Consider the following 21,231-nt stretch of genomic DNA (forward strand, 5'->3'; position numbering starts at 1 on the left):
CAGGATACCGCATACCCTGCTGTTGAGAATGCACAATGGTACAACCACTCTGGAAAACAGCTGCTTAAAAAACTAAACATACACTTATAATATGACTCAGAAATTGCACTCCTGGGCATTTTTTCCCAGAGAAATGAAGACTTGTGCTCACACAAAAAACCTGTATATGGATGTTTATAGCAGAGGTTGTAACAACCCCAAACTGGAAACAACCCAGATGTCCTTCAACAGGTGAATGGTTAAATGAACTACAGTACATCCATATCCTGGAATACTACTTAGCAATAAAAACGACTGAAGTTTTGATATATGTAAAAACTTGGACAAATGTCCACTTTCCTCATTTGTAACAAGGAGGAGGTTGTCTCAAGAGCCTTCCTGTTTGGGAATTCAAGATACAGATGAGCAGAGTGGGGCAGGATGAGAGCATATCTGAAAGAGCTTAGGGATTTTATTTTACTTTACTTTATTTTATTTTTTAGAACTTTTAGAGATTCAAAATAATCAGAAGGAAGTGGCTTGATGAAGGCCAACTGTCGTGCTTCATGGGAGCCCATTTTGGACGCTGGGAACCCAGGAGAAGGGGAGTTCAGGGTAGGTGCATTCTGTTGGCACAAGACGAAGTCTGCTCAGCTGTAGTGAACTTTAAGGTTGTTGCTTTCTCACACTGAGATGGGACACGGTGGATTTGAGGCCTAAACTGAAAGGATTCTGTGTTCCCAGGACCGTAAAGAAATATCTTTGCTCTGATACACAGAATTAAGGGTTCATCAGTCAAGGCAACTAAAGAACTGGAGAGAGCCACATTGCCTCCTGAACACTGGGAGCAATGGGAAGTCCAGTGTCAGAGCACATTCAGCTGGTGTAACAGTATTTGTCATGTGATTCTCAAGCACGACCAGTGTCTGCATTGTGTTCAGGCTAGGAAGTGAAGTCAGCCGTTAAGAGTCCATGAGCCCCTTTCTTTGCAGAATCACCATGGCGGCTGGGACCCTGTACACATACCCTGAGAACTGGAGGGCCTTCAAGGCCCTCATTGCCGCTCAGTACAGCGGGGCTCAGGTCCGTGTGCTCTCCGCACCACCCCACTTCCATTTTGGCCAAACCAACCGCACCCCCGAATTTCTCCGTAAATTTCCTGCTGGCAAGTTTCCAGCCTTTGAGGGTGACGATGGATTCTGTGTGTTCGAGAGCAATGCCATTGCCTACTATGTGGGCAACGAGGAGCTGCGGGGAAGTACTCCCGAAGCAGCAGCCCAGGTGGTGCAGGGGGTGAGCTTTGCTGATAGCGACATAGTTCCCACAGCCAGTACCTGGGTGTTCCCCACCTTGGGCATCATGCACCACAACAAGCAGGCCACAGAGAATGCAAAGGAGGAGGTGAGGCGAATTCTGGGGCTGCTGGATGCTCACTTGAAGACAAGGACTTTTCTGGTGGGCGAACGTGTGACGCTGGCTGACATCACAGTTTTCTGCACCGTGTTGTGGCTTTATAAACAGGTTCTGGAGCCTTCTTTCCGCCAGGCCTTCCCTAATACAAACCGCTGGTTCCTCACCTGCATTAACCAGCCCCAGTTCCGGGCGGTCTTGGGGGAGGTGAAACTCTGTGAGGAAATGGCCCAATTTGATGCTAAAAAGTTTGCAGAGAGCCAGCCTAAGAAGGACACCCCACGGAAAGAGAAAGCTTCTCGAGAAGAGAAGCAGAAGCCCCAGGCCGAGCGGAAAGAGGAGAAGGCAGCTGTCCCTGCTCCTGAGGAGGAGCTGGATGAATGTGAGCAGGCGCTGGCTGCTGAGCCGAAGGCCAAGGATCCCTTTGCTCACCTGCCCAAGAGTACCTTTGTGTTGGATGAACTTAAGCACAAGTACTCCAACGAGGACACACTCTCCGTGGCGCTGCCGTACTTTTGGGAGCACTTTGATAAAGATGGCTGGTCCCTGTGGTACTCCGAGTACCGCTTCCCTGAAGAGCTCACCCTGACCTTCATGAGCTGCAACCTCATCACTGGAATGCTCCAGCGACTGGACAAACTGAGGAAGAATGCCTTTGCCAGTGTCATTCTGTTTGGAACCAACAATAGCAGCTCCATTTCTGGAGTCTGGGTCTTCCGAGGCCAGGAGCTTGCCCTTCCGCTGAGTCCAGATTGGCAGGTGCACTATGAGCCATACACATGGCGGAAACTGGATCCCAGCAGCGAGGAGACCCAGACGCTGGTTCGAGAATACTTTTCCTGGGATGGGGCCTTCCAGCATGTGGGCAAAGCCTTCAATCAGGGCAAGATCTTCAAGTGAACATCTCTTGCCATCGCCTAGCTGCCTGCACCTGCCCTTCAGGGAGAATGGGGGTCATTAAAGGAAACTGAACATTGAACCCTTTCCTGCCCTGCCTCCTTTGTGGGTGATGGCTTCTTCAAAGGGGAGTAGATATGTTGAAGCAGGGTGTTGTCTATACCTGCAGAACCTCCCTGCGTAGGAGAGAAGTCTTCAGAAGAGCAGAAAGAGAGGCGTCTCCTTAGTTTTGATTTTTTTTAAAATTGCCTTGCCTCTCCTGTGATGACCATCTTCTAGCCTAGCTGGGAGAGATTGGATGTAGTTAGGAGGTGGTGACACGGGGCTTTGTAACTACCTAACTCCAGACCTTCCCTCATGAAGGGGGAGAATACCTGCCGATGGGGTGAGAGCACAGCATGCAGAGTGACTTAACACTACTTCCCGCAACTGCCCTGTGAGGTAGGGCAGCAGCGAGAAGAGACTCCTTGGAACAGATACTAGCCTGTGGCCCCTAACCTGGCTGCGGGTCATCTCTGGGGTATCCGTACTTTCTAACAAGGAAGTGGGGTTCAGAGATTCAAGCAACTTGCCTGTGATCACACATCTTAGGTGGTGGAGACAGGATTTTGAACCCAGTGGGTGTCACTGGAGCCTGTACCCTAAACACGCCCTAGCGCTTCCTGCAAAAAAAAAAAAAAAAAAAATAGTCCACGAAAACCTCCACAGGCTCAGTTGCTGCACATAACGCACAAAGGCGGGATTTTACAGCCGGGACAGGAACCCCGCTAAAACCGGAAGCACCCATTGCTACGGGGTCTAATGGGGGCATATGTAGGGTCTCCCAACAGCCAATTGTAGTGCCAGGCGTGTTTAGGAGGCGTAGCCGTGGAGAGACAGTGGCCAATGGCAGAGAGGGCCGTGAATAGAGTGAGGGCAACCGCGGGTGAGGGGAACAGAGTACAGCCGCCAGGGGAGGCTGAGGAGCTCTAGCCAGTTCGGTGGTTAGACTGTTGGCGTGAACTGTAGCGGTACCTCAGCCACCAAACTTCGATTCTCGCCTGCCCTTAAACATCATGGGAGATTCACAGCGTGAGCATCAGAGGATGATACGACGCCACAACCACGAGAAGACAGAGCTGCAGGCCCACATTCAGGACATGAAGAGCTCGGTCCCCAAGACCGACAAGAAGGGAAGAGAGCAGTTGCTCCTCGATGTGGCCCGCCTCGAGGCCGAGATGGAGCAGAAGCACCAGCAGGAGCTGGAGAAGTTCCAGGAGAGTTTCCCTGATAACAGCAACCTCGATTCTGTCACTGAAGATCTGGCCAAGGTGGATCTCAAGAACGAGCCTCCTCACCTCTCGAGGGCACAGAGAAGGTGCGAAAGAAAGGTGGCACGAGAGGGAGAAAGCCAGGAGAGGGTGGCCGAGGCTGAGATGGAGCATCTGGCCAGCTTCCACCACGACGAGGAAATGGAGCTCGGCGCCATCCTGCAGGCCAGGAATCTGGAGATGCAGGATATCCCGGCCGACGGCCACTGCATGTACCGCGCCATCCAACACCAGCTGGTGTTCTCCGTGACCGTGGATTGCCTGCGGAGGCGCACCGCCGAGTACATGCAGAAGCATGTCGACGACTTCCTGCCTTTCTTCAGCAACCCCGAAGCCGGCGACGCCGGCAGCCGCGACGACTTCTTGAGCTACTGCGATGACATCGTGCTCAGGGCGTCGTGGGGAGGCCAGCTCGAGCTGAGGGCCCTGTCGCACGTCCTGCAGACCCCCATCGAGGTGATCCAGGCCAACTCGCCCGCCGTCGTCATGGGAGAGGAGTACACCAAGAAGCCAATCACCCTGGTCTACCAGCGCTACTCCTACAGCTGCGGGGAGCACTACAGCTCGGTGAAGCCGGTCGGCGCTGGCTCCGTCAGGAGTGTGGCCCGGCATCTCTTCTAGGCCTGCTGCCGCCATCGCCGTGGCGGCTGCCATTGGAGCCGAAGCCGCCGGCGCCGCGTCTCCTCAGCAGGCTCCGCTTTTTTCCTTCGGTTTTCTCGGGGTTTTGTTTATTCATTTTACTCAGAGTTCACCCCCTCTCTCCGCCCCCGCCCCCCCTTCTTCCTCCCTCGATCTTCTGTCCTCCTCAATCGTCCCTGGGTTGCTTCTTTCACGGGCTGGGGGGACCGGAGGCCGGTGACCAGGAAGAGATCTGTACTGTCCTACCCTAGCGGAGTGAGTTTGCCAAGTTCTCACCTTTCTTGCCCTGAGGGGTCTCTGCCCCCCCCACCCATGAGAACTCGTCACGTTGCAAGTAACTTTGGGGTTCAAGAAATGGCAACTTGGTTTGATGCGTTCTTCACTTGGGGAAAAAAATCAGTTTAGCTCAGAATCTTCCGGTTGCCCCGTGAATGTATTGATTACTTAAAGTTGGTGTTGATGTGAATGAAATGATTTGGGAACGCATTTTGCTTAGTTCTTTGGGGGAAAAAATGTATCGTGGGCTGTTTGGGGGTTTTGCTTTCCACTTCAACTGGGCTACTTAGGAGACGTCTCAAGTTACAAACAAGACCTCCTCTAGTATTTTTTTTTTTTTTTTGGCTGCATTGGGTCTTCGTTGCAGTGCGCTGGCTCTAGGCACGCGGGTTTCAGTAGTTATGGTGTGTGGGCTTAGTAGTTGTGACTTGCAGGCTCAGAAGTTGTGGTGCACAGCCTTAGTTGCTCTGCGGCATGTGGGGTCTTCCCCGACCAGGGCTCGAACCTGTGTCCCCGGAATTCTTAACCACTGAGCCACCAGGGAAGCCCTAGTATTTTGTTTTGTTTTTTCATAAAACCTTGTATGGTTGCAAATTAATTACAGTTGTTTAGATGTTTCCTAAATTCTAAATAATGTTTGTTAACTTTAGAAGTTTAAATGTAAGCGTTAAATGTAGCAAGTAGATTTACCTAAACTGATAGGCTAGATAAGGTTTGCTCTAAGATGTGAAAGATCTCAATTTAATTTCCTTTATTAAATATAAGAAAGGGCATGACTTTATTCAAGTAGTTGATCCATTTCATTATATCTGCAATTGATGTGAAGTAAGAAGAGACAAACTGATAGGTAGTTTAACTTACTGTGAGGGGTGAGATCAACTAGTAAGTCTCATTTATTCTCAGACATAAAAGGGTATAATTTTGTGCAAGCGGTTGGTCCACTTTGTTCTATCTACAACTGGTATGAGTGTGAAAGATCTGAACTTAGTCGTTTTCCTTAATTCTTAGAGATAAAAAGTATTTAAAGAGAGATTTTAAAAAGTATTAAAGGAGTTGATTCATTTTGTTATATCTGCAACTGGTATGAAGCAAAAAAAAAAGTGAGCAATATACTTTTTTTTATTATTTTTTTTTTATTTTTTTTTTTAAACATCTTTATTGAAGTATAATTGCTTTACAATGGTGTGCTAGCTTCTGCTTTACAACAAAGTGAATCAGTTACACATATACATATGTTGCCATATCTCTTCCCTCTTGCATCTCCCTCCCTCCCACCCTCCCTATCCCACCCCTCTAGGTGGTCACAAAGCACCGAGCTGATCTCCCTGTGCTATGCGGCTGCTTCCCACTAGTTATCTATTTTACATTTGGTAGTGTATATATGTCCATGACACTCTCTCACTTCGTCCCAACTTACCCCTCCCCCTCCCCATATCCTCAAGTCCATTCTCTAGTAGGTCTGTGTCTTTATTCCCATCTTGCCACTAGGTTCTTCATGACCTCTTTTTTTTTTTTTTTTTTTCCCCTTAGATTCCATATATATGTGTTAGCATACTGTATTTGTTTTTCTCTTTCTGACTTACTTCACTCTGTATGACAGACTCTAACTCCATCCACCTCATTACAAACACCTCCGTTTCATTTCTTTTTATGGCTGAGTAATATTCCATTGTATATATGTGCCACATCTTCTTTATCCATTCGTCCGATGATGGACACCTAGGTTGCTTCCATGTCCTGGCTATTGTAAACAGAGCTGCAATGAATATTTTGGTACATGACTCTTTCTGAATTATGGTTTTCTCAGGGTATATGCCCAGTAGTGGGATTGCTGGGTCATATGGTAGTTCTATTTTTAGTTTTTTAAGGAACCTCCATACTGTTCTCCATAGTGGCTGTATCAATTTACATTCCCACCAACAGTGCAAGAGTGTTCCCTTTTCTCCACACCCTCTCCAGCATTTATTGTTTCTAGATTTTTTGATGATGGCCATTCTGACCGGTGTGAGATGATACCTCATTGTAGTTTTGATTTGCATTTCTCTAATGATTAATGATGTTGAGCATTCTTTCATGTGTCTGTTGGCAATCTGTATCTCTTCTTTGGAGAAATGTCTATTTAGGTCTTCTGCCCATTTTTGGATTGGGTTGTTTGTTTTTTTGTTATTGAGCTGCATGAGCTGCTTGTAAATCTTGGAGATTAATCCTTTGTCCGTTGCTTCATTTGCAAATATTTTCTCCCATTCTGAGGGTTGTCTTTTGGTCTTGTTTATGGTTTCCTTTGCTGTGCAAAAGCTTTTAAGTTTCATTAGGTCCCATTTGTTTATTTGTGTTTTTATTTCCATTTCTCTAGGACCTGGGTCAAAAAGGATCTTGCTGTGACTTATGTCATACAGTGTTCTGCCTATGTTTTCCTCTAAGAGTTTGATAGTGTCTGGCCTTACACTTAGGTCTTTAATCCATTTTGAGTTTATTTTTGTCTATGGTGTTAGGGAGTGTTCTAATTTCATACTTTTACATATACCTGTCCAATTTTCCCAGCACCACTTATTGAAGAGGCTGTCTTTTCTCCACTGTATATGCTTGCCTCCTTTATCAAAGATAAGGTGACCATATGTGCGTGGGCTTATCTCTGGGCTTTCTATCCTGTTCCATTGATCTATATTTCTGTTTTTGTGCCAGTACCAAACTGTCTTGATTACTGTAGCTTTGTAATATAGTCTGAAGTCAGGGAGCCTGATTCCTCCAGCTCCATTTTTCGTTCTCAAGATTGCTTTGGCTATTCGGGGTCTTTTGTGTTTCCATACAAATTGTGAAATTTTTTGTTCTAGTTCTGTGAAAAATGCCAGTGGTAGTTTGATAGGGATTGCATTGAATCTGTAGATTGCTTTGGGTAGCAGAGTCATTTTCACAATGTTGATTCTTCCAATCCAAGAACATGGTATATCTCTCCATCTATTTGTATCATCTTTAATTTCTTTCATCAGTGTCCTATAATTTTCTGCATACAGGTCTTTTGTCTCCTTAGGTAGGTTTATTCCTAGGTATTTTATTCTTTTTGTTGCAATGGTAAACGGGAGTGTTTTCTTAATTTCACTTTCAGATTTTTCATCATTAGTATACAGGAATGCAAGAGATTTCTGTGCATTAATTTTGTATCCTGCTACTTTACCAAATTCATTGATTAGCTCTAGTAGTTTTCTGGTAGCATCTTTTGGATTCTCTATGTATAGTATCATGTCATCTGCAAACAGTGACAGCTTTACTTCTTCTTTTCCGATTTGGATTCCTTTTATTTCTTTTTCGTCTCTGATTGCTGTGGCTAACACTTCCAAAACTATGTTGAATAATAGTGGTGAGAGTGGGCAACCTTGTCTTGTTCCTGATCTTAGTGGAAATGGTTTCAGTTTTTCACCATTGAGGACAATGTTGGCTGTGGGTTTGTCATATACGGCCTTTATTATGTTGAGGAAAGTTCCCTCTATGCCTACTTTCTGCAGGACTTTTATCATAAATGGGTGTTGAATTTTGTCGAAAGCTTTCTCTGCATCTATTGAGATGATCATATGGTTTTTCTCCTTCAATTTGTTAATATGATGTATCACGTTGATTGATTTGCGTATATTGAAGAATCCTTGCATTCCTGGAATAAACCCCACTTGATCATGGTGTATGATCCTTTTAATGTGCTGTTGGATTCTGTTTGCTAGTATTTTGTTGAGGATTTTTGCATCTATGTTCATCAGTGATATTGGCCTGTAGTTTTCTTTCTTTGTGACATCTTTGCCTGGTTTTGGTATCAGGGTGATGGTGGCCTCGTAGAATGAGTTGGGGAGTGTTCCTCCCTCTGCAATATTTTGGAAGAGTTTGAGAAGGATAGGTGTTAGCTCTTCTCTAAATGTTTGATAGAATTCGCCTGTGAAGCCATCTGGTCCTGGGCTTTTGTGTGTTGGAAGATTTTTAATCACAGTTTCAATTTCAGTGCTTGTGATTGGTCTGTTCATATTTTCTATTTCTTCCTGGTTCAGTCTCGGCAGGTTGTGCATTTCTAAGAATCTGTCCATTTCTTCCAGGTTGTCCATTTTATTAGCATAGAGTTGCTTGTAGTAATCTCTCATGATCATTTGTATTTCTGCAGTGTCAGTGGTTACTTCTCCTTTTTCATTTCTAATTCTATTAATTTGAGTCTTCTCCTTTTTTCTCTTGATGAGTCTGGCTAATGGTTTATCAATTTTGTTTATCTTCTCAAAGAACCAGCTTTTAGTTTCATTGATTTTTGCTATTGTTTCCTTCATTTCTTTTTCATTTATTTCTGATCTGATCTTTATGATTTCTTTCCTTCTGCTAGCTTTGGGGTTTTTTTGTTCTTCTTTCTCTAATTGCTTTAGGTGCAAGGTTAGGTTGTTTATTCGAGATGTTTCCTGTTTCTTGATGTAGGCTTGTATTGCTATAAACTTCCCTCTTAGAACTGCTTTTGCTGCATCCCATAGGTTTTGGATCGTCGTGTCTCCATTGTCATTTGTTTCTAGGTATTTTTTGATTTCCCCTTTGATTTCTTCAGTGATCACTTCGTTATTAAGTAGTGTATTGTGTAGCCTCCATGTGTTTGTATTTTTTACAGATCTTTTCCTGTAATTGATATCTAGTCTCATAGCGTTGTGGTCGGAAAAGATACTTGATACGATTTCAATTTTTTTAAATTTACCAAGGCTTGATTTGTGACCCAAGATATGATCTATCCTGGAGAATGTTCCATGAGCACTTGAGAAAAATGTGTATTCTGTTGTTTTTGGGTGGAATGTCCTATAAATATCAATTAAGTCCATCTTGTTTAATGTAGCATTTAAAGCTTGTGTTTCCTTATTTATTTTCATTTTGGATGATCTGTCCATTGGTGAAAGTGGGGTGTTAAAGTCCCCTACTATGATTGTGTTACTGTCGATTTCCCCTTTTATGGCTGTTAGTATTTGCCTTATGTATTGAGGTGCTCCTATGTTGGGTGCATAAATATTTACAATTGTTATACCTTCCTCTTGGATCGATCCCTTGATCATTATATAGTGTCCGTCTTTGTCTCTTGTAATTGTCTTTATTTTAAAGTCTATTTTGTCTGCTATGAGAATTGCTACTCCAGCTTTCTTTTGATTTCCATTTGCATGGAATATCTTTTTCCATCCCCTCACTTTCAGTCTGTATGTGTCTCTAGGTCTGAAGTGGGTCTCTTGTAGACAGCATATATATGGGTCTTGTTTTTGTATCCATTCAGCCAGTCTGTGTCTTTTGGTGGGAGCATTTAATCCATTTACATTTAAGGTAATTATCGATATGTATGTTCCTATTCCCATTTTCTTAAATGTTTTGGGTTTGTTATTGTAGGTGTTTTCCTTCTCTTGTGTTTCTTGCCTAGAGAAGTTCCTTTAGCATTTGTTGTAAAGCTGGTTTGGTGGTGCTGAATTCTCTTAGCTTTTGCTTGTCTGTAAAACTTTTAATTTCTCCATTGAATCTGAATGAGATCCTTTCTGGGTAGAGTAATCTTGGTTGTAGGTTTTTCCCTTTCATCACTTTAAATATGTCCTGCCACTCCCTTATGGCTTGCAGCGTTTCTGCTGAAAGATCAGCTGTTAACCTTATGGGGATGCCCTTGTGTGTTATTTGTTGTTTTTCCCTTGCTGCTTTTAATATGTTTTCTTTATATTTAATTTTTGATAGTTTGATTAATATGTGTCTTGGTGTGTTTCTCCTTGGATTTATCCTGTATGGGACTCTCTGTGCTTCCAGGACTTGATTAACTATTTCCTTTCCCATATTAGGGAAGTTTTCAACTATAATCTCTTCAAATATTTTCTCAGTCCCTTTCTTTTTCTCTTCTTCTTCTGGGACCCCTATAATTCGAATGTTGGTGCATTTAATGTTGTCCCAGAGGTCTCTGAGACTGTCCTCAGTTCTTTTCATTCTTTTTTCTTTATTCTGGTCTGCAGTAGTTATTTCCACCATTTTATCTTCCAGGTCACTTATCCGTTCTTCTGCCTCAGTTATTCTGCTATTGATCCCATCTAGAGTATTTTTAATTTCATTTATTGTGCTTGTCGTCGTTTCTTGGTTCCTCTTTAGTTCTTCTACGTCCTTGTTAAATGTTTCTTGCATTTTGTCTATTCTATTTCCAAGACTTTGGATCATCCTTACTATCGAGCAATATACTTTTGTTGATATTTTAGACTTGTTGATATCTTGAATTTGCCAAAAAAAAAAGTAAAAGTGAAATGATTTGCAGTAAACAATTAAAAAAAAATTAACCTTTAGATCCTGTATTTCAGTGAGATTACTTAAATTGATTTAAAAATTCTTTGTACACACCAACTGTTCTAAAATAAAATATACAAAGGGGAAAAGGGGAACAGTAGTTTGTTTAAAGAATAAAAGCAGTTTAAAAAATACCTGGTTTTCTATTTTTGTATAGCTGACTTAGTTCATATAGAGTTTGTATACCAGGATCGACTTCAGCAAAGGAATCCTGGAGGGTTAGGGAGCAGGAGAGAAGGGGGAGGACACAGTGACAGATGAGGCTTTTGGAAGGCGGAATGGGCCTGCAGCCTTGATGGTGGCCTGGAGTGCAATATCTCCCAGGGAAGGATTTAGGGAGTAACAAGATAGTTGAAGCTATCCTGAGTTGATGTTTCACTCAGTGAAAACATCATGAAATGGCTTCAGTTAAGGATGTTCTCATTGCTATGCATGAAAAAGAATTCTCACTTTCAAAAACTTGCCAGTCCAGGGCTAGTGGCAGGAGGGAAAGAAGTGCCACTTTTTTTTTTTTTTTGAAGGCAGGGGGTCGGGGGGGGAATCTGTTTTCAAAATACAAATATAGAAACCCTGCCAGATAGCTCACTGTGTAAATGTGTGCATCAGATACATTTTCAGATAGCCAGCTGGCTGAGAAGAGGAAGTCCCTGAGAAAACTAGGTATTTGGACGCATTGTGAGAAGAGTGCCTTTTATAGGGATGAGAAAGCTGGCTGGGGAAGGAAGAATAGGCCAGGAAGGGAGGCATAATCTGTAGAAGGGGGCCTGACTGGGAAAAGGGGTGAAAATTGGGGAAGGGGTCAGTCTAGGAGGATGAATGGGACGTAGCAGGGGAAAGGGGAACAGGCAGAAGAAGGGGAGACGGCGAGGTAAGGGAACCTGTGTGAACTGGGGCACAGGGTGAAGAAGGAGGCCAGGCTAGGAAGGGGATAATGGAGTGGGGGCTGCTTAGGGAAGGAGGACTTGGCTGGTCAAGGGAAAGAGGCTTAGTTGAGTTAGGGGGCAAAAGATGAGAAAGGAATCCTTGACTGTTAAAGGGGGAAAAGCCTGGGGAATGGCACCTGACCAGGGAAAGAGATCTGGCTGGGAAAGTAGGCTTAAGCTGGGGAGAAAGGCCTAGGCTGGGGAAGAGGGTGAGGCTGGGGAAGGGGCCTGGATGTGGGAAGGGGCCTGTCTTGGAAAAGGAGCACAGACTTGACAGGGTGGCACAAGCTGAGGATGGGAGACTGGCTGGGCTGGGGGAGGTTCGGGGGTGCAAATATCCTGGCAGGGAAAGGTGGCCTGCCTGGGGAGGGGCTCTGGTGGGGGAATGGGGCCTGGGAGGGAGGCACAGGCTAGGAAAGGAACCTAGCGGGAGAGGTGGCGGGAGAGGTTCGAATGCTGAGACCGACATAGGCTGGGCGTGGGATAATAGGCAGGTTGATGGACCTGGCTGGAAGAGGGGGATTAGCAGGTGGAGAGGGCCTGCTAGGGCAGGGATCCTGCCTGGGAACGAAGGCGTGTGTCCTGGCTGAGGGAGGGCACATGGTTGAGGAAAGGGACCTAGCTGGGGGCACAGGCTAGGGATGGGGGGAAGGTCTGGCTGAGGAGGGGGAATAAGCTAGGGAAGGGGTTTGGTTGAGGAAGGGGTATACCGCTTGAGGAAAGGGACCTTACTGGGAAGGAGGCCCGCCTGGGAAAATGAGCTTAAACTGGGGGAGAGGCTGTAGGTCCCTGGGTGAAGAGAGCCTGGCTGTGGGGAGGAGTCTGGCTGGGAAAGAGTTCCCAGCTGGGGGCGTGTGTGTGTGTGAAGGGGTCCTGGCAGGGAAACGTCACATGGTTGGGGAGGGGACTTTACTGGTGATGGAGAGCTGAGAGAGGAGGATGCTTGGCCAGGGAAGGAGGCACTGGCTATGAAAGGCCAGTGAAGGGGGAACTCCTTGGAAAAGTGGTCCAGCTGAAAAGGGAAAAGACTGGGCACAAGCACCTGGCTGTCAGAAGGAGGCCCTTTCTGGAGAAGGGGTCCCGTGAGGGCAAGGGGACAAAGGGGTGAAAAGGGGCCTTGCCTGGGGAAGGGTAGCCTGGCTAAGGAGGCTGTCCACAGGGTCTCAGGTTGGGGAACAGGCCCTGGCTGGGTGAGGGGCCTGCGAGCAGAGGGGTCCTGCATGGGGAATACGACAGGCTGGGGTTGAGGCCTGCCTGGGGAGGGGAGGCTGGCAGCATAGGATGGTAAAGAGGCTGGGCTGTGGCCCAGGGTGGGAAAACTTCCAGGTAAGTGGCTAGAGGCTGGAGAGTTGGACACAGGCTGGTAAGATGGCTGGTTTAGAAAGGGGGCCAATCCAAAGAAGGAGGCATCGGCTGAGGAAGAGGCTCTGGCTGGGGAAAGGGGCCTAGCCGGGCAAGGGGACATAGGCTGGGAAAGGAAAACCAAGTTGGGTCAGGGAGCCTGGGCACGGGCTGGCGGGGGTGGGTGGGTAGCAAGCTGGGGCAGGGGCCTGGGTAGGGTTGCTGCAAAAGAGGATACTGGCTGGGAACGTGACTCCGCTGGGGTGAGGGTCTAGGTGGGTATAGGGGAAGCCTGCCTAGGAGGGGAAGGGAACCAGGCTGGGGAGCTAGCCTTGGCCAGGGAAGGGGGCATAGGGAGCCGGGGAGGCAGGTATAAACGGACAAAGAGAGCCCGGCTGAGAAGAGGGCCTGGCTGGCTTCGAAGCACAGGCAGGTTAAGGGCTTCTGATGGGGGATGGCTTATCTGCTGGGGCAGAGGGTGCATAATGTGGGGAAATGGGACTACCTGGGGAAGGGGGCCTGGCTCCAGGGGGCATAGACTGAGGAGCAGGGTTAGGGAAGTGAGGAAGAGGGAATAGGCTGGTGACAAGGACCAGGGGCCTGGTTGGTATAGGGTATGAATTGGTATAAGGTGAAAAAGGGATTCCTGGCTTTTGAACGGGGAAGGGCTAGGGAGTGGCACCTGGCTAGGGGAGGAGGCACTCGCTAGGGAAGTTATCTGCTCATGAAGTTGGGAGGGGCTGGATGCAGACGGGGCACTGTTGTGAGGGCAGGGTGCACCGGCCAAGGAAGGGGGCATGGGCCTGGCAGAGGCCCTGAATGGGGAAGAGGGCATAGGTTGGTGAAGAGGGCACTGCCTGGGTAATGTGGGCCTTGCTGGGAGTTGGAGGAGTGCCTGGTGCTGCCCACGGAATTCTTTGGCAGAAGGCAGCAAACAAACCAGCAGAGTCCCATTTTACAGGCTTCTCCCTAAATATAAGAGAAATAACTATTTCTGTCTAGGGAACCCTTAAGATCTCACTGGGCCTGTTCCAGCTTCCTCCACTGGGTTTGCCTTCAGCTGGAAGGACGGGGAAGAGTAAACCCAGGCCAGATTCCAACCAGGCCCAGAGCACAAGCCAAGAAGGGGCCTTCACTGTGGGATCTGGCAGGACATGAGGGATTTGCAGTCTGTTCCATTTTGTAACAGTGACCACAGTCACTGAGGACAGTGAGTGTTCTGGGCAATTTCGTGTGCAAAAGCCATGGGGTACTGTTCCCAAAGGGATTCAATTCCAGAAGCAAATTTCATTCATTTACTTACTATTCTTCATTTACTCATTATCATGCCCTTTGCCTTAGCAGCCAAAGACAAGGACATCTATCTGGATTTGAAGCCCAGCTCATATACCCACTTCCTAGCTTTGTGACTTGGATTAAGTCATCCAATCTTTCTGGGCTTCAGTTTCCTCATCAGTAACATGGGACAGTTAATGCCTGTCTTAGAGGTATCTCTTGGGATGTTCGGTACATTAAATGAAAATATGTATAAAATGTGCAAGAAATGTATCATTACCTAGGGGCCTAAGACTATAACACTATCAGCTGTGGCAGCAACCACCCCTTCATTCTGTCTACAGTAACTTTTGGAGCCACTTGGCCTCTTCCCACAGGTCCTACAGTGGAAGCCAGAACTTCTTGGGCTGCAGCGTTAAAGCAAAAGCCACTGGAGCTTACCAAAGTGCCCTCTTGGGTACGGGGGACCTGTGTGCAGGGACTCCTCAGGCCAGTCAGTATCTTCCTTCCTTCCACGCTTTTTCTACACAAACACATAGACATGCATATTTTCAAAAACCAAACTGGTATCATTCTATTTGAACTACTTTTTTTTTTTTACTTAAAAATACATTATAAGCATTTCCCACTGTCCTTAGTCTTCAATACGATGATTTTAATGCCTGCATTCTAGCCTGTGAATGTGCCATAATTTATTTGTCCTATTCTATTGCTGGACATTTAGATTGCTTTCAACTTCTCACTGCTATAAATATGCCACTGTAATATCCTTGTAGCTGAGTCTTTGTCTATATTTCTGATTATTTCCCTTTGATAAGATTTCTAGAAGTGATATAGGTCAAAAGGAGAGGCTTTTAATGCATACTGGTGAATTGCCCTCCAGAAAGAGTGAGCCAATTTACACTCTCAGGGGGTGAGAGTGTTATTTTCCCATATAGTTGCAAACACTGAAAATTATCATCTTTGCTAATTTGTTAGGTGAAAAATGCTGTATTAGTTGACCCTTTGTTGATTACTTGTAAGGTGGAATATTCCTCTAAGTATTTATTAGCATGTCTATTTCATTCATGCTGGAACAAATAATTCTTAATTTATTGCCTGTTCCTGACATTTGCTTAATTTTCTATGGGTAAGATTGTCTTCTTCTTATGCATTTTTAATAGGTCCTTCCACTTTTCATTCGGATATTTTTTAAAAATAGTTTTTCCCGTACATTATTAGCCTTTCAGTGTTGTTTCTGACTTTTTGCATATGCTAAAGTTTAAAATTGTAACGGAGTCTATCTATCGATCTTTTTCTTTATGGTTTCTGTCTTGGTACCTTGCTTAGAAAGGGCTTCCCCATCCCAAGGTTGGATCAATATTCGTATATACTTTCAAGTTTTTTATGCTTTCTCTTTATATTTAACACTATTTAACAAATCCACCTGGAAATTACTTGGGTGTAAGATAAGGACATAAATTGATTTTCTCCAATTATGGTAATTAACCAGTTAGCCCAACACCACTTACTGAGTAATCCACCGTTTCACCACTGATTTGAAGTGCCACCTTGCACGTATATTACATTCTTATGAGAGGGTAAATCTCGTTTCAGTCAGTCACACAGAATAACTGCATTCCAGTGACCTCCATGTGAAACTGCCAGCTTTCCATTCATCCATTCACTCCATATTTACTGAAGAGAATGGTGATAAACAATAGAGGTAGAGAGATAAAGATCCAGTCCCAGCGCTCACCATCTAGTAGAGATGGCAGACAGATGGAAAATAGAGAGAAATAAACAGAAAGCAGCATGACCAGTGCTGTGATGAAAGGAAGCACAGAGGAAGGACACTTCATCAGACCTGGCGTGGCAGGGAGGCTTAGGAGGACAGCCAGAGCAAAGGCAGGAGTGAAAGTACAGGGTGTCTCCGTGTTCAGTGGAGCTGGAGGATAGAGGTGCGAGGTGAGGGAGCTGTGGTTAAGAGGCTGCAGAGGGAGGCTGGCATGGTCTCCCAGCTTTAGTAACCATCGGTTTTACTCATAATATTACAAATTAAATAAATACAAATTAAATGAGATACCATTTTTCATCAGTCAGATTAGCAAAGAAGTCAAGTTTGATAATATGTTGTGTTGATGGGAGAATGCAGAAACAGGCATTCTCAAACATACTGTTTCCCTTGTACATGACTAAAGAATATATTTTAAATGATACCATTGGTTGCTTTTGAGGAGGGGAACCAAGTTGCTGGGGGAAAATGATGGGACGGGGCTTTGCACTGTGTAATCTCTTAAACGGCTGATATTTTGAACTATATGAGTTAATAAATAAATCTAAACCTAACTCACTCACTAAATAAAACGCACATAGCTTTTGAACTGGCAGTCTATATCCAGGGATCTATACTACAGATATATGTATTATACAGCAGTATATTTCAAGGTTATTCATTAGAGTGTTGTTTGTCCAAGTAAAACTCTAGATACAACCTAAATATCCTCAGTAAGGACTAGCTGAGTAAATTTTGGATCATCCATATGAATTGTTTCCTCTAGGGAGAGGGAAAGAAATAGGTGGGTGGAAGGAGGAAGGTGTTGAGCTTTTACTTTTAAACTATGTACTTCGATATAGTTGAATTTTTTTATTGCAAGGCTATATACCTCCTCATTCTCTCTCCTGCCAGCCCCTGGCAACCAACATTCTACTTTCTGTCTCTCAATTTGACTACTCTATGTACCTCATATAAGTGGAATCATACAATATTTGTCCTTTTGTGACTGGCTTATTTCACATAGCATAATGTCTTCAAGGTTCATCCACGTTGTAGCAGGTGTCAGAATTTCCTTTTTAAAGCTGAATAATATTCCATTGTGTGTATATACCACATTTTGTTTATCCATTATATCATTGAATTTTTAAGTAGAAATTTTTATCTATGTATCATCTAAAAACTAGAAAAAATGATTTCAAAACACTATTTCCTTTCTTCCTCTTCCTCTGGGATAATTTAAATAGCATAGGAATTATCTGCTCCTTGAAAGTTTGAAATAGTCCATTCACTTGTGAAACTGGGCCTGGGCCTTTTTTTGAAGTGAGACTCTTTGACAGTCAGGTACAGTCCTTGGAAGAAAAGCTATGCTGTGTAAAACTACCATAATTTATCTAAAATAGATAGGACAAAAATTAGACAAAAAAATCAGGAGGTAAAGAGTAAATGTGAAATTTTTTTCTTATCTCTCAGAGGGTGAATCAAAGATACCATTTCACTTTTGAAGTTGAAAAATTGAGAATTATAGGCTTAAGCATGGTGCTTACCATCACAAAAATAACCACCAGTAGAACTAAAAGCAAATTGCCTATGCTCCCATTTAGAAGATTAAAAAAGAAAAGAATAAAGGAAAGAGAAAACCTAGCCCTTGGAGCAACAGATAGAAAACAAAGGAAACAGAAATAGTGAACTGGCCTTTTGTCATGGGGTCTGGGAGGGCGTGGGAGGAGCCAGGTAGCTTGTGCCTTTTTTTCCTGGCGTCTTCATTTTTACTTTGGTTTAAATTATTTTGCATGTGGAGATACCAAGGTTGTGCTATGCGTCTGTGGCCTGTTCCTAGTTTGAAAAAGAAGACAACTTCTTATCTCATTTTGATTCTTTTTTATTTCAGTGGGTATCTCCTAGGGGGATTATGCATATGCACATTTACTCAACCATCAAGTCCCAACTTGACTTTGAATAGGAAAAATGTGTCCCTTAAATATGTTTATTGCTCCTGAATTAATCTTGCCAAAACACTCTGTTAACCACTGACCTAGATGATCTCTGTAGGCCCTTCCAGCTCCCTGTGTGTCTGTTTTGGTTTCTCTCTCTATCTCTCCGTCTCTCTCCTTCACACACACACACACACACACACACACACACACACACAGAAATCTAGGACCTGTCTCTGAACATTGTGTATGACCCCACAACACTACATGGCAGAAACAATAGGGAAGCAGTCTTGGTTTGGCGTAAGAAAGAATGTTTTGATAATCAGAGCTATTCAAAGATATGAAAAACCATCTCACAAGGTGGTGAGTTCTCTGTTATTGGAGATGTGTAAGCCCAGGCTGGATAACCACCACCTCAGAGGTTTTCAGGCCATTCAAGCATCTAATGGGGATTTAGAAGGAATTTGAAAACAAAAGAGGTTTCTTTTACTTAGAGGTGGGGAATGAGCCAGAAGAGAACCACAGAAGCCCCTGGGCATGCGGAAGCCTGGGCTGGGAGCTGGGGGAGCACTAAAGGAGATTTGCTAGGCCTCTTTTACTCAGTTGAGTCCTCTTTCTAGAACCACAGAAATGTTCATCCCTCCCCCAGGCCCTGATCAGTCTTGAGTTTGGGAACACAACAGTATTGTGGAGCTGCAGGAATAGCGTAAGGTGGAGACACCACAACTGCAATGTTGACTCCAGCCCTTGTTCCTAAGTGCAAAACTACTGGTTCAGCGGGCTTGGAGAGTTGCCCAAGGGACCTGTTCTAATGAATAGCCTAGAAACACTGGAATACATTCTCAAGTGTGTAAATAGTGCTTCTGACATATTTGAGGGGGCTTGAAAACAGTTTAAGTATCCTAATCAGTTCAACCAAATACACTGAGTATCTCTAATAGCAGGCACTGCTGGCTGGGTAGGGGCCCAGGAAGGCCAGGGTAGGGGCCCCAAGATAATTAAGACTGAGTTTGTGCTCTCCATGGCAGCCTCACAGCCTCGGAGATGAGAACCACACAAATCCAAGTGACTGCCAACCCAAGGCCCACCCTTAAGTGCTGTGGTCCAGTAAGAAGATGAGGAAATGAAGTGGGAATGCTCTGGGCCAGCTTGGAGTAGGGAGGAAGAGGGAACGGGAAGCTTGGAAAGTTCATCTCAGATTTAGCAGGGAAGCCCTACAGGGAAGAGCGTCCCAGGCTGTGAGGACCCCACTAGGCAAACACCAGAGGTGGCAGTGGGCGAGACACGAGTAAAGAAGGGTTGTTCACATCTCCAGCGTCTGTTTCCCTCCATTACCACAGAAGCCTCCAATCTCCTTTTGGGGGTGTGAACCCCTGTCTCCCTCTTGGGGTGAGAGCTGTTCACCTCCAGGACCCTCCCCTTTCAGGTCTGCCAATCAAAGCACCGATTCTTCCGGGCCACAGTGATTGGCTCAAGGTGAATCTATGGCTTGGGCCCGCCCAATCAGAGTAACGCCCATGAGCACACGCGCTTTGTTGCTCCTTTGAACCTGTGAGAAACAAAATCCGGAGCCCCCGCCATCTTGCATCTGTGGGAGCTGGCGGGGGAGGGACTGCAGTGACAAGGGTGGCTGAGGTGAAGCCACCAAGGTTCATCACCAAATTGAATCACCTCCTAGGAAGAGGCTAATAAGGCCTTCCTGGAATTGGAGGTGAGTTCAAAGCTCTTGGAAAATCACGTCAGAATTTTGTTTGAAACAAAAGAGGAAGGAAATGGGTAGCGGCAACAGTGTTTTCCCATGTCCACGAAGCCGCTTTATCTGGGTTTCTCAGCTACCTTGAAACCAAGAACGGGCTACTCGGGGTATCCTAGCCCCTGGGGAGTGGGCTCTCTAAGAAGTAAGTGAGAACTCGGGGGCCTGTGGCAGTCTGATGTGAATTAGTGTTTGTCCATTTCCAGGAATGCAAGCATCACTGAGGGGTCCTGGGAGTAACCGGTTTCTGATCCCGGTCATGAGTTTCTGATCATGAGCTGCCTTCCCGTAGGGCCCAGATTCAGTGACCAGCCACACCCGAGAAGAGAGAATATTTCTGCCACTTGCTCCATCCTTTGTGGAAAAAATCTTCTGTACTGAGGAGTTAGAATGTTACCCTAGAGGCAGTAGAATCCGTTAAAAGTTAGTTTTTCAGAAGGAATGAGACATCAGAGCTATGCTTTAGAGATAAGGAATCTTAGGGGAAAGAATGGATTGCAAGGAGAGACATTGGAGGCAAGAAGATGATTTGAGAGGCTGTCTTTTAATCCATGACAGACAACGCTGACCTGGCCTGGGGCTGTGGCAGCAGGGAGAGAACAGGGGACCAAAGTGATGGACACTGGGGGTAGAATTAACATTTGTTTTACGTGGAGGGTAAAGACAAAGACAGGATCAGAGGTGATTCCCTGGTTTCTGGCTGGAGTCCACTGAGATAGGCCCTTAAAAATCCCTTCAATTACCAATCAAGTAGAGTGTCCCCAGTTTCACGTATACAACCTTTGTACACTAAAGCTTTTTGTACCTCTGAGCCAAACTGAAAGGAGCGTGTGAGTGAGCACAGACTACCTTAGAAAGGATACACAAGAAACTCCAAGGAGACAAACTCAGCAGCTGAGAATAGAGTGTGAATGCACTGATTATTCAAAATATAAATATAGTTTAAAATTTTAACTATATAATCAAATTTTAAGAATAAAAGCAGTACAGGATTTCCCGGGTGGTCCAGTGGTTAGGACTCCGCGCTTTCACTGCCAAGGGCCCGAGTTCAATCCCTGGTCAGGGAACTAAGATCCCACAAGCCGCATGGCACAGCCAAATAAATAAATAAATAAATAAAAGCAGTAGCAAGACAAGCGTGTGTCACCCATCAGTACTGTCACCAAGCTCAGAATTTTTCAGTTGATAATAATAAGACAGGAGCTTCAGCAGGACAATGCAGGAGGGCTCTATATCCTTCCTCCTGTAGTTCTCTAGTAGGTAACTATTTGACCACAGTTCACAGCCTCTCTCTTTGTCATACACACATCCCACTGCTTTCAAGGAAAGCAAATAATCCTCAGAGATAATAAAGTCTAAATTCCACATTTTTTGGTTAAAATGGTAAATTGTATTTATTTTACTATAATAAAAATCATATTATGTATACATATGTATA

The 21,231-nt window shown here is 45.0% G+C and overlaps 2 protein-coding genes across 2 annotated transcripts; both read left to right on the forward strand.

Moving 5' to 3' along the window:
• Nucleotides 1–975: 975 nt before the first annotated feature.
• On the forward strand, nucleotides 976–2,368 carry LOC133081676 (elongation factor 1-gamma). Its single transcript, XM_061178023.1, has one exon. The coding sequence runs from the start codon at nucleotides 979–981 to the stop codon at nucleotides 2,287–2,289; it is 1,311 nt and encodes a 436-aa protein (XP_061034006.1). The 5' UTR covers nucleotides 976–978; the 3' UTR covers nucleotides 2,290–2,368.
• Nucleotides 2,369–3,341: 973 nt separating this feature from the next.
• On the forward strand, nucleotides 3,342–4,217 carry OTUD6A (OTU deubiquitinase 6A). Its single transcript, XM_061178151.1, has one exon. It carries the CDS (start codon nucleotides 3,342–3,344, stop codon nucleotides 4,215–4,217), a length of 876 nt encoding a protein of 291 aa, XP_061034134.1.
• The last annotated feature ends 17,014 nt before the right edge of the window (nucleotides 4,218–21,231 follow it).

Source organism: Eubalaena glacialis, chromosome X, assembly GCF_028564815.1.
Source record: "Eubalaena glacialis isolate mEubGla1 chromosome X, mEubGla1.1.hap2.+ XY, whole genome shotgun sequence".
NCBI classification, from domain to species: Eukaryota; Metazoa; Chordata; class Mammalia; order Artiodactyla; family Balaenidae; genus Eubalaena; species Eubalaena glacialis.

Excerpts from the sequence above, each read along its gene's own strand:
- LOC133081676 (XM_061178023.1), top strand. The coding sequence starts at position 979 with ATGGCGGCTGGGACCCTGTACACATACCCTGAGAACTGGAGGGCCTTC.
- OTUD6A (XM_061178151.1), top strand. The coding sequence starts at position 3,342 with ATGGGAGATTCACAGCGTGAGCATCAGAGGATGATACGACGCCACAAC.